Raw genomic sequence first — 12395 nt, forward strand, 5'->3', positions numbered from 1 at the left:
CAAGGATCACAATGACTCTTGCTTAGAGACTTGTTGCTCTTGTGGTTAGTGGTAACTGATTTACATTTTTGGTTCTCGCTGTGATATATTGTTTTATTACTGTTGCTTGCTTTTTTCCACAGGTACACTTGCACTTATAGCTGTTCATGTTGTTTGGTTGTGACTTGTTTAACTACATGCTCTTATGGTTCTTCCCTTTGGCACTTACTTTGGTTGTTCACAATGTGTGCTTCATGTTTTGGCTACTCGCGATGTTTTTTGGCTATCTTGTTGTTATGATCAGTGACCTATGCACTTTGTAAAGCTCTCTCTTGGAAGTCGCTTTGGATAAAAGCGTCTGCTAAATGAATAAATGTAAATGTAAATGTAATAAAGGTAAACTTTTGCAAAATATACAGTACATTGAGACTCATGTTTAATATACACGTAGGCTAATCCTGAAGTCTTTAGAACTGGATGTTGTAAGGACGCGTTCCTGTCACACCGGTGTGACAGTACGCTGTGGGGCCCAGCCAGCAGCCGTCAGACCCGTGTGACGCTACGCGTCAAAGGGTTAAGGTAAATACTTCGACAGTTATTAGCCAAAACACGTTTATGCTTCCGGCCACGCCCCCTTTTAGTCACATGACACCATTTTTGGAGGACATCCTCAGAATAAGGTTCCAAGTAGGCGAATTTGATTGGCTGTCACGGACAAACGGTTGTGGGGATCAAAATTCTTTACCATAAGTTTTGTGAGGCTTGGTCTGAAGAGCATATCTGGTAATTCTGAAGAAGATTTGATAAAAATGGTATGAAGAGTAGGCTTTCAAAGGTTTTTTATAAAACCGGAAATGGTGGAAAACCTAAATAACCGGAAATTGACACCATATGCATATGTGTTGAACTCGGCTTGGTCCAAGGAATCCAACATTACATTTGAAACATGCGCTTCAAAAGTTTCTTGTGTAAACGCAACTCCAACTTTGACCCGTTGGTGGCGCTAGAGTGCCCAAGTATGAGACATACTACAGGGCTACAACGCAAAATGCGATGTAGCCCTGTGTGGAGAAGCTGCCCCGGTAAATTGTACTAGTACAGTACTAGACTAATGCTGTGTTCGTCTTGGTAGCAATTGCGTTGGTAGAATTCGATTCAACGTTCCGTTGTACAGTTTAGGCTGAAATTAATTATTTTCATGAACAGATTGACAAAGTTTAGGCTGTGGCAATGAAGTTCAGGTTAGTAGTCAGATAGCTTCACCTATTGAAAGACTTTTGATTTAAGTAAGGGGAGTGCTGAACATGTTCTGTCGCCGTTTGACTTCCTGAACAGCTGTGGAGATGTTTTTGTTAGCTACTAGTGTGTCTCACGTAGGCAAGTGATGCAGTGAGCTACACTGGTTTGAAACCACAGGTAATTTCACCAACAAATCGTTTACTTGTAATCTAATGTCATAATAAATCCTACAACGAAAATGTATTTGTGAGGAATGTTTGTTTTAACGACTGAAAACAGATGCATCATAGACCGCTGTAGTATGTGTTGCCCGGGCAACAGAGGCTAATGTCATGATGCTAATGCTTCAGTGAAATGGTAAACTACAGTACGGTTTCCGAAAGTAGATGTACTTCCTTATATCAGCTTATATTGTTCATTACACTTCACAATTGTGTTTTATAACACAAAGTAAAATTAGTAAATAGTTATCACCCTGGCCTCTTTGCTTGTGGCGTTTCTGCAGCTGCCTTGCAGTAAAACTATAGTTAGCCTAGCTATCTCCCAGAAGTTAACGAGCTGCTAACTTAATGTTCTGCTAGAGGTAGTCACGCATGTTTTCAAGACGTTAGTCACGTCAGAGACTGTGTCTAGCAAGTTAGCCACCGTTACCTTCACTTTTAGCCACAAGAACGTCATTTCAACTTAAACCATGCAACGGAACGTAAATAAAAATACAAGCAACTCAATCGCTACCAAGACAAAACTTTTGACACTGACGTTGTCTATGTAGTCCAAATATTGACGGATCAATAACAACAGGAGCCTCGCAGCTTCGCTGCTTGGCCCCTCTTGTTTTGTCTGTTAATTCAGTGTTCTGCCAAGATTTCCGGGGTTCTCTAACAAGAGAAGTACTTCTAAACATCAGGACTACAACTCCTGTGGATTTATTTCCCACTTTTCTGCTTCCAGCGGCAGAATTAGTGGGAATTATAGTCAAAGCCACCCTCGGCTTTGTCCTAGCAGCGAAGCGTCATAGGAGAGGCGAACGAGCCGGTGCACTGGTGCGACTCCGTTGGTGTGGGGTACGCACAGCGTTACCAGGGATATTTCTCTCCCACGTGCGCTCATTGAGCAACAAAGTGGATGAACTTAAGATACTGGTGTGGAAAAACAGAGACTTTAATTCATCTTCCGTTTTGTGCTTTACGGAGACATGGTTGAGTGAACTGATCCCAGACTCTGCGCTGCAGCTAGCAGGTTTCAAACTGCTGAGAGCGGATCGTGACCCTGTGCTCTCTGGCAAAACGAAAGGCGGTGGTATTTGTTTTTACATTAACAGTGGCTGGTGTGAAGATGTGACAGTTATTCTGCAGCACTGTTCTCCTGATCTGGAATCATTTTTTATTAACTGTAGATCTTTTTACTCGCCACGAGAGTTTGCATCATTCATTCTGGTTGGCATCTACATGCCTCCGCAGGCTAGCGTCAACGAGGCTCAACGTGTGCTCGCCAGGGTGTGGAGCATGAAAATCCTGATTCCTTGGTTATTGTGCTAGGCGACAAAGGCAATCTTACTCAAGAACTCCCCAAATACAGACAATTCATCAAATGCCCTACCAGAGAAGGAAACACCTTAGATCACTGCTACTCTACAATCAGCAAAGCATACCATGCGGTCCCCCGAGCAGCACTGGGTCACTCTGACCAAGCCATGGTCCACCTGATTCCTGCATACAGGCAGAAGCTAAAGCGCTGTAAGCCTGCTGTGAGGACATCGAAACAGTGGACCAGTGAAGCTATGGAGGATCTGCGGGCGTGCTTGGACTGCACTGACTGGGCCATGTTCACGACTGCTACCAATAGTCTGGATGAGCTCACAGAGGCTGTGACATCATACATCAGCTTCTGTGAGGACTGCTGTATACCAACACGCACCAGGGTGACCTACAACAACGACAAACCCTGGTTTACAGCTAAACTCAGAAGGTTGAGGTCAGCGAAAGAGGCCGCGTTTAGGAGTGGGGACAGAGACAGTTTCAAGGAGTCAAAGAACAGGTTTAGCAAGGCGGTGAGAGAGGCTAAACGACTGTACTCGGAGAGACTAAAACACCAATTCTCTGCAAACTACTCTGCTTCTGTCTGGAGAGGGCTCAGGCAGATTACCAACTTCAAGCCCAGAGCCCCCCACTCCACTAACGACTCCCGCCTGGCCAACGACCTGAATGAGTTCTACTGCCTATTTGAAAGACAATTGGACAGTCCTAAACTACCCCTTCCCACCCAGGAGGCCAACCACCTCCCCCCCCTCTACAGTTACGACTCTCTCCATTCAGGAGGGTGAAGTTAACAGAATTTTCAAAAGGCAGAACCCCCGCAAAGCAGCTGGGCCGGACTCTGTCTCTACAGCCACCCTCAAGCACTGCGCTGACCAGCTGTCTCCGGTGTTTACCTACATCTTTAACACCTCCCTTGAGACATGCCATGTGCCAGCCTGTCTCAAGTCCTCCACCATCATCCCTGTGCCCAAAAAGCCAAGGCCAACAGGACATAATGACTACAGACCCGTCGCCTTGACCTCTGTGGTAATGAAGTCTTTTGAGCACCTGGTGCTGGCACACCTTAAATCCATCACAGACCCTCTACTGGACCCCCTGCAGTTTGCCTACAGAGCCAACAGGTCTGTGGACGATGCAGTTAACATGGCCCTCCACTTCACCCTACAGCACCTGGACTCCCCAGCATCCTATGCCAGGATCCTGTTTGTGGACTTCAGCTCTGCCTTCAATACCATCATCCCCGCCCTGCTTCAGGACAAGCTCTTCCAGCTGAACGTGCCTGATTCCACCTGCAGGTGGATCACAGACTTCCTGTCTGACAGGAAGCAGTGCGTTAAGCTGGGAACACAAGTCTCTGACTCCCGGTCCATCAGCACCGGATCACCCAAGGGCTGCGTCCTTTCTCCTCTGCTCTTCTCCCTGTACAATAACAGCTGCACCTCTAGTCATCCGTCCGTCAAACTCCTGAAGTTTGCGGACGACACCACCCTCATTGGGCTCATCTCTGGTGGAGACGAGTCATTATAGGTGGGAAGCGGCCAACCTGGTGACCTGGTGCAGCCAGAACAACCTAGAGCTCAATGCTCTTAAGACAGTGGAGATGGTTGTGGACTTCAGGAAGAATACAGCCCCACTCACCCCCATCACCCTGTGTGACTCCCCAGTCAACACTGTGGAGTCCTTCCGCTTCCTGGGCACTATCCTCTCCCAGGACCTCAAGTGGGAACTGAACATCAGCTCCCTCACCAAGAAAGCACAACAGAGGATGTACTTCCTACGGCAGCTGAAGAAATTCAACCTGCCAAAGACAATGATGGTGCACTTCTACACAGCCATCATTGAGTCCATCCTCACCTCCTCCATCACCATCTGGTACGCTGCTGCCACTGCCAAGGACAAGAGCAGGCTGCAGCGTATCATCCGCACTGCTGAGAAGGTGATTGGCTGCAATCTGCCTGCCCTCGAGGACCTGCATACCTTAAGGCGAGCCCTGAGGCGAGCGAGGAAGATTGTGGCCGACTCCTCCCACCCTGGTCACTCCCTGTTTCAGTCATTCCCTTCCGGCAGAAGGCTGCGGTCCATCAGGACCAATACCACACGCCACAAAAACAGTTTCTTCCCTTCCGCTGTTGGCCTCTTCAACAAGGCCAAGGGGTTCACACTGACTTCATGACTCAATGCCCTTAAAACACACTGCTTTTTGCACTGCACAATACAATCTTGTACCATTTGTAATATTTGTATTTTTATATTGTAAATTACTGCAACTTATATTTTATTGTATAGTTTATTTTAATCTAATTCCACTTAGTATTGCTAGTTATGTACCCTTAGTATAGTTAGTCCTCATATTTAAATTTTAGATTCCTATGTGTTTAATGTTTGCACCTTCCTGCCAAAGCAAATTCCTTGTCTGTGCAATCTTTCATGGCGAATAAAATCCCATTCTGATTCTGATAAGAAAAGGTAGAAACACTAAAGGTGGATTCGCAGCTTCGCTGCTTGGCCACCAATAATAATACTAACAATAACAATAGGTTTCCTCCTTACGGATGAATCCTAATAATACTAACAATAACAATAGGTTTCCTCCTGACTGAGGAATCCTACTAATAATAAATATAGCTGCAAGCAGCAATGGCGGATTCCTCCAAAACATTGAGAACCATAATTTTTTTTACATTTTTCACAAATTGTATAGAAAAATCCATGCTGCAGACTTACCAATGGGATACCAAATATGAAATGCAATACCATCAAGATCCATATGAGCCAAGTCAACATTTTCTCAGATTTGTGCACTAAACATTATAAAGAGTCTTCATATGAACTTGGATGTGTAAAGCATTATTTTAGCATTAGCGATACATTAGATTTCCTGTATTTCAATCATTTTTGAAGATATTAAGTTCCCTTTGCACATGGGAACATTTTGTAGTGTCTTCCTCGTGACATACCAAGTTCGGTGTTGATATCTCAAAGATTTGCTGAGATATGACCCAACTTCCTGTTTGGTTGCTTGCTGCCGATTTTGATTGGCTGACAAAAATTGTAGGAGGAGTAGCAAAAAAAATTGTTTCCTAAATCTTTATTGTACAGAAAAATCCAATATGGTGGCCATTATAGGTTTGTGAGGCTTTTTTGTTCCTTATGAGAAATAAGGCATATGTAATGAATTTCAGAATTTTGGGTCAAATGGGAATCACTTCAAATTGCATCACTTTGAAAATGGGCAAATTGGGGCGTGGCCTGTAGCGCCACCTTCTGTCTAAAGGGGCCCATGTTTGGTATGGTAGTTACTAATGCTCTGCAGTTTCAACATGCCAAATTTCTCAACTTTTTACAGTTTTGGTCTAGGGGCTGCCATTGACTCCCATGGAACAACCGTAATACTAACAATAGGTTTCCTCCTGACGGAGAAATCCTAATAAAACTAACAATAACAATAGGGTTCTCCTACCGGAGGAACCCTAAATAGTAGAAACACTTAAGTGGCTCCGCAGCTTGGCCACCAAAGATATATGAGAGAGAACAAAGGTTGCGCTCTCGCCGAAGGCTTGAGCACACCCAATGATAGTTACGAGCTGATGTGTAGGCTATAATGCGCCTCCTAAATAGTTTGATATAGTATTATCTCTAAAGGTGATATTTGTTTAATTATGAAATGTGAAACCAAATGAAATAAATGTAAAAATGTGAAATAGCATATACAGCGATTTCAGTGATGAACACCTTACATGCACTACTCATTAATCGTCATTGTTTGATCACTAAACACCTCCTTCCAATATTGTGCCACAGTAAAATTCTTGTTCCTCTCAGTTAATCGACGCAAAGCTCCAGCCTCTTTCTTTGACTGTTCATAGCTAGGCCTCCAAATTCTTCGCATAGACGTCCTATTTCCAGACGCTGTGGAAAAGTCAAATCTCCGTGGAGGAGGACACTGCAGATGATTTTCTTCCCCTTGCCAAGCTTTCGGTGCAAGGCCCTGTTCAAGGAACACATTTTTGTGGATCTATTCCCATTGATTGACATAATTGGATTTCTGGACATTTTACTTACTGTTTAAAGAGTATCACTCAATCATAACAATAATTACTATATATAAATTAATATATACATTTAAAAAATCATAGTATTACCTTTTTACACCTGTGGATATTTTCCCATACCCTGTTGCACACCATACATTCAAACACGTCTATGTAGTTTTCCTGGGTGAGATCCTGCACTCCCCACTGGCGTCCTTGTAGCTCATTAATCAAGGCCGGGTTGGAGACTTCACGCTTCAGCTTCCATCCAAGGTAAGTCAAGTACTCCTCATCATTTTCATCTAACTTTTTCAGATAATCTGCCAGCTTCTCCGGGGGTTTGTCTACGTCCACCACAATTGCGCTCATATTACCTGGCAGCCATTTCCTCACATTGGGAGCACCATAGTACACAGGAACCACACCAAGCTTGAGAGGCCTCCATAATTTCTCTGTGATGTAGTCATCACAGATTGCATTCTCAAAGGCCAGGATGAACTTGTACTGGGCCAGAATCTGGTAGAAGCCCTTATCCTCCATGGTTGTAGAGTCCCTCAGATGAGGCAGTAGGTCTTTGTTATGAAGGCACCGTCCATAGGAATCCACCTTGATGTGCTTCATAAGCTCACCAACATAGGAATCCCGGTCTGAAGGTGGATCACAATCAGACTGTACATACACCACTGCGGCTATAGTTTTCCTAAGCTGATTCTTCTGAGCCAGTGGCACTAGGTGGTTGTGAGAGGTCAGAACCACCAGGCTTTCCAGATACTGAGTAGTGAGGGGCATGTGGGACTGGTGGCTAAAAGTGGCTGTGTGGTTGAAGATGGTGATGACGGGCTCATGGAAGAGCTTGTAGTTGTTTTTGGGCGACTCTTCATGCACGAGGGCCCAATGGTGGTGTGGACTCCTAGGCAGTGGAAGACTCTCGATGTTGAAGTCAGTGCCTGGTTTTATTTAAGAGGGGTTGGACAGAAAGCATAACATATAAATATAGATTTGTGTGATGGAAGTGGTGAGTTTGCACACAGACATTCCATGAAAGCCAGGATAATAAAAAAAGAAAAAAGAATGCAATTTCAAGGAACCTTAAACAACATGTTGCACACAGCGCGTTTTCGATGTGTCCCTGCTCCAAAACACCAGATTTAAATGATTTGGTCATTATCATGCTCAGCAGAAGCCTGGTAACGTGCGGCACGTTCATTTGAATAAGGTGTGCTGGAAGGAAACATCTAAAACATGCAGGGCAGGGCGTCCCTGAGGACAAAGGTTGAAAAAGAATTTGTATATTTCATCAGTTTAAACATTTGACATGTTTTATATGTTCTATTGTGAATAACATAATGGGTTTATGAAATGTGTAAATCATTGTATTTTGTTTTTATTATATTTTACACAACATCCCAACTTTTTGGGAATTGGGGTTGTGGTGAAATCATCAACCCAGGGTACCTTTATTGTAACATGGGTGCAGTGGGTAGCACGGATTAGTTTACATTTAGGCAATGTGGAACTGTCAGGGCCCTCTAGGCCTTCAGAGAGGGTCTAATATATTCTAAAAATATATATTTTAAAAGTAATCTGTTCTAATTTCCTTTTATCAATTCTTAATTTGACAATCTAAAGACAATGTTTCTGAAATACACCCTTCAATCCTGCCTATTCAGTTTGTGTTGGAATGTGAAGAGTTAAATGAAAAAATCCCCTTTTGTCACCCTATCAGAATTTTGCTGCCTCCGTTGTTGGGAGGAAAATGCTATGCAGCTCTGTGATTGGTGGTCCAGCTATGAATTTACAGAGGGCCGATTAATAGTAATTCAATGAAAGACTAATCTCCATTGACAGTAAAATTGACCAATCATATCTTCCCTCTAAATGGGTGGGTTTTGTTATCACTAACTTTATGACAAGTTCCACCCGCTGTGGGGAACGTGATCACAAGCTAATAAACTAGCTAACGTTAGCTTGTTCGACAAAGGAAGACCTACACCAGATCTTAATTTTGTGCAGAAAACTAAAGCTTTTGAGAGACATTTCAACTCCAGCAATTATACGCAGTACCCGTGGATGACAGGATCAACCAAGGAGCAAAAGTAGGCCTAATGCTGTGTGCGCGCTGTATCGTGTTTTTTTCGACAAGTAATTTGGGTCAGAGGGCCAAGATTTGAGAGTCATGGTTCTCTACTGCATTTAGGACACCAGTTTTCTCAAATTGCGCTTTAATGTTGGCATGGTCAACCGCAATGTAAGGGGACAGGCGGATCCCACACCTCGGGCATCACACAACTAAGGGTGGATTGGCTTATCCTCAACCTGTCTGCCAGCTCCCGTTGAAAAGTCCCAAGTGCAAAAAACTTTTACAGTCAATTTGCTTGACTTTTTTGGAGCATTCCAACACAGGGCCAAGCTCACTCAGTACAGAGATCCAAAAGAATGGCTCCTTCTATAACGATTTATCAACCAGTCATCATTAATTTGCATGGTCCCTAAACTTCCGCTGGTCTTAATCTTCCATTGGCCGAGCACTAAAGGAGCAATTGCGCACCGATAGTATATGACAAATATTTATCACATTTGGCATAACTAATTTGTGGCCCAAATTTAGACGTTTTCTTTCTGGCTAAATAGGCCAACGCGAGATAATTGACCATTTATAGATGGCCTATACAATTTACACCCATTGTAGATCAAGTAAAACTGTAATTTGTAATGCATGCACTTTCGCCTTTCGGCCCCTCTGTGTCGCCAAATCACATCTAAAAAAATGGTGTACGCTTGGGTTGTAAAGTGCGCAGTGGTACGCAGATTCTCACTCCACTTGTTTTTTCAGAAATCTGGTACTCTGTGTAAAAACACCTGTACACATTTCTGCACCCATCTTCATGCGTTCGCGCCTCTGTACATTTGGCCCCTGGAGTCTCTCTGTGTGTTTGTGTGTCACCAAATCAACTAAGTGACATCTTAATCACCAGCTGCATCATGGGTACTGCATGGGGTCTTTAACTTGATGATTCGGGCCTGCTCCTCGGTCGGTTTCTTGAGGCATGGGCATAGGGAGCCGCAAATGGGCATGCAACAGGAATAATGTTCTTACGAATTTAGCCTCCTCGGTCGGTTGTCTGTGTCTTATGTCAATATGATACAGAAAATACAATACTATTTTACAGCACTGTATAGCACAAAGGAAAAAATACAAAAGGTAATGTGTACCAAAATATATACCAAACACCCCTTAGGCAGAACTGTACATGCAGTGCTGTATGGTGAATTAGACCTACAATTATGACAACTGACTCAACCATTGTGCATGTAATGACTGGTCATTGGATCAACCATCACTTATGTCTAGATGTTTGTGGGGTTAAGACAATTTAACAGAGAACATAATCGATTTGATCTACATGACATAAGAAATTGATCATGTAGGAAACAGCAGACTAAATAATCATTTGCATGAATGTACCAGAGCATTGGCACTTTGTTTAAATTAAATGAATTGCTTTTATCATGTGCATAATGATATGTAGATGATGTGGAGGTTGAGCAAGTACCTTTGAGAATGTCAATTGTGATCTGAGAAATGTAGGTACTAAAGCCACTGAGAATAACTGCCATAACTAGCTGCATCATGCGCACTGCACACTATTTATAATTACAGAAATATGTGTGCGTCACTGACATCCGAGTCACCTACTTCATCACGGGCACTGTGCACTATCTATAATTCCAGGAATCTGTGTCTCGCTCTCACCGACATCTTAATCACCGACTGCATCACGGGTACTGTGCACTAGTTAGATAGATACAGAAACCTACTTGTCACTCCTAACTGCAGGCCTGTATAAGGGCTCTATCTAGCGTTCAATAATCCAAACTATACCATACACCTATATTCTTTTCTTATGCAGCAAGACAAAAAATATAATGTGCTGATAAAAAGCACATAAACTTATTACATCATCAAACCTTTATAGCTCCTCACCATAGAACAGGAAGGCGTATGTAGACGGGTGTGTGTAGTAGGTCTTGTTGATGGTGAAGAAGCACTTGTTTGTCCCACACTCTCCGAGTCTGCCAGTCTCTCCCGTCAGTGGGGACCACCACACCACATATGGATACTGAACTTCTGCAACTCCCAGGATCCTCTCATTATCCCATTGGCTACTGTTCTGTAACCCATGTCTCAATGCTTTGTTTTCTAACTCCTGTAAAGGAAGTTTGTACAGCTTCCTTTCCAATTGGCTTAACTCCACCACCACCTGCACAAAGACAACCAATACGCAATAATCATAAAAACTCTCTTTAAACAAATACAAACATTTCGCATGACACCATCATGACTGAACCTTTCATAGTATGGCATGTGAAAGATGATATTGGTGGCCAGGCTTTTTTCTCTTTAGTAAAATGTGAGATGCATGCATTGACATAGGCTCACAAACATATAACAACTTTAACATGCATTCACTGGTAACTTTGTAAATGGACTGACTGCCAATGATGGGATAACAAGATTTCTCATAGATTTTTTGGTTTGTTTTGAGAGAATTGCTATTCGTAATCTTTTCAAGTGCTTTCATGGATTGGGATGAAGATGGAGTGTTCATGCTATTATACAGGGGGATATAAAAGAAATACCAGTATGGAAGGAAAGAAGTAGGAAGGCCTATATTTTCTTCACAGTAGTAGCTAGACCAAGAAGGGTACATATGTTTGGGAATCTATTGCAGTTCTACACATTGTGCCTGAAATGAAAGGAAAGTATTTCGCATGTATTAATTTGCAAGTGTGCAATGCACAGGCTAATATCTGGGCAGAACGTTGTGCAAACGGCTATTAGTTGATTACTGTAATTATATAATTATTAAAAACATTAGAAATGTTCACAGTTCCACAGATAATGATCAGTAGGCCCTATGTTGATAATTTATACAACATACCTGCAGGGTGATGATAAGAAATAGCACTGCTGATAAGCAGAGACCGAAAACAAAAAGTTTTCTCAAAGTATATCGAGGCATTTTTATATAGTACTGCACAGAGGGAAATTCATATTTAAATTCATATTACACACAATTCGGTATATTAAAATGTAGAATGCCTGTTATCTACATCACGGATTGCTATTTGTTTTGAAGCTGAATATTTTCTAGCGTCTACGCGGCCATTTGTAAGAGCACGTGATTGGCATAGTGGGAGGGTCTCCGTTTTTGTTTGTAGGCTCGTGCGTTCTCGCTCCGTAGACGGGCTCTGGGCTATCCCACTGTACGGTGTTCATTTTAGGACATCTTAACGTGTACGTGAATTTAATTCTTGTTATCCCATCAAAACGGTACAAGCAGGAATGAGAAAAGCGTTTGAGAATCCGTTTTTTTGTGCAAAATCCGATAAACAGATTTGGACTTATATTTAGTTTTGTTTTTTTACAAATACACCATAAAACGACTTGATATTTCTAGTTCTCACGTGGGTGGAGCTAAATGTGAAATGCCTGTCATTGGCCGAATGTGTAGTCAGCACTACCTGTTCCTTCAAAGTACAAGTTTCCACCTTATAACTCGATTAACCTAATATAGGTTATCTATCAGTTACATTTTATTCAAGT

The 12395-nt window shown here is 42.6% G+C and overlaps 1 protein-coding gene across 1 annotated transcript; it reads right to left on the bottom strand.

Annotated features, from left to right (window-relative positions):
• Positions 1-5829: 5829 nt before the first annotated feature.
• On the bottom strand, positions 5830-11949 carry fut10 (fucosyltransferase 10). The gene is made up of 4 exons (XM_067258099.1): positions 11731-11949; positions 10773-11049; positions 6899-7734; positions 5830-6744 (listed from the first exon to the last, which is right to left on the bottom strand). The coding sequence occupies exons 1-4, from the start codon at positions 11809-11811 to the stop codon at positions 6499-6501; spliced, it is 1440 nt and encodes a 479-aa protein (XP_067114200.1). The 5' UTR covers positions 11812-11949; the 3' UTR covers positions 5830-6498.
• Positions 11950-12395: the final 446 nt, after the last annotated feature.

The sequence above is a fragment of the Osmerus mordax genome, chromosome 20 (assembly GCF_038355195.1).
Source record: "Osmerus mordax isolate fOsmMor3 chromosome 20, fOsmMor3.pri, whole genome shotgun sequence".
In the NCBI taxonomy this organism is placed as follows: Eukaryota; Metazoa; Chordata; class Actinopteri; order Osmeriformes; family Osmeridae; genus Osmerus; species Osmerus mordax.

Excerpts from the sequence above, each read along its gene's own strand:
- fut10 (XM_067258099.1), bottom strand. The coding sequence starts at position 11,811 with ATGCCTCGATATACTTTGAGAAAACTTTTTGTTTTCGGTCTCTGCTTA. Across the intron at positions 11,050-11,730 it reads TTCTTATCATCACCCTGCAG|GTGGTGGTGGAGTTAAGCCA; the intron begins GTATGTTGTATA and ends GTCTTTGTGCAG. Across the intron at positions 6,745-6,898 it reads ATATCCACAGGTGTAAAAAG|GGCCTTGCACCGAAAGCTTG; the intron begins GTAATACTATGA and ends TTCCTTGAACAG.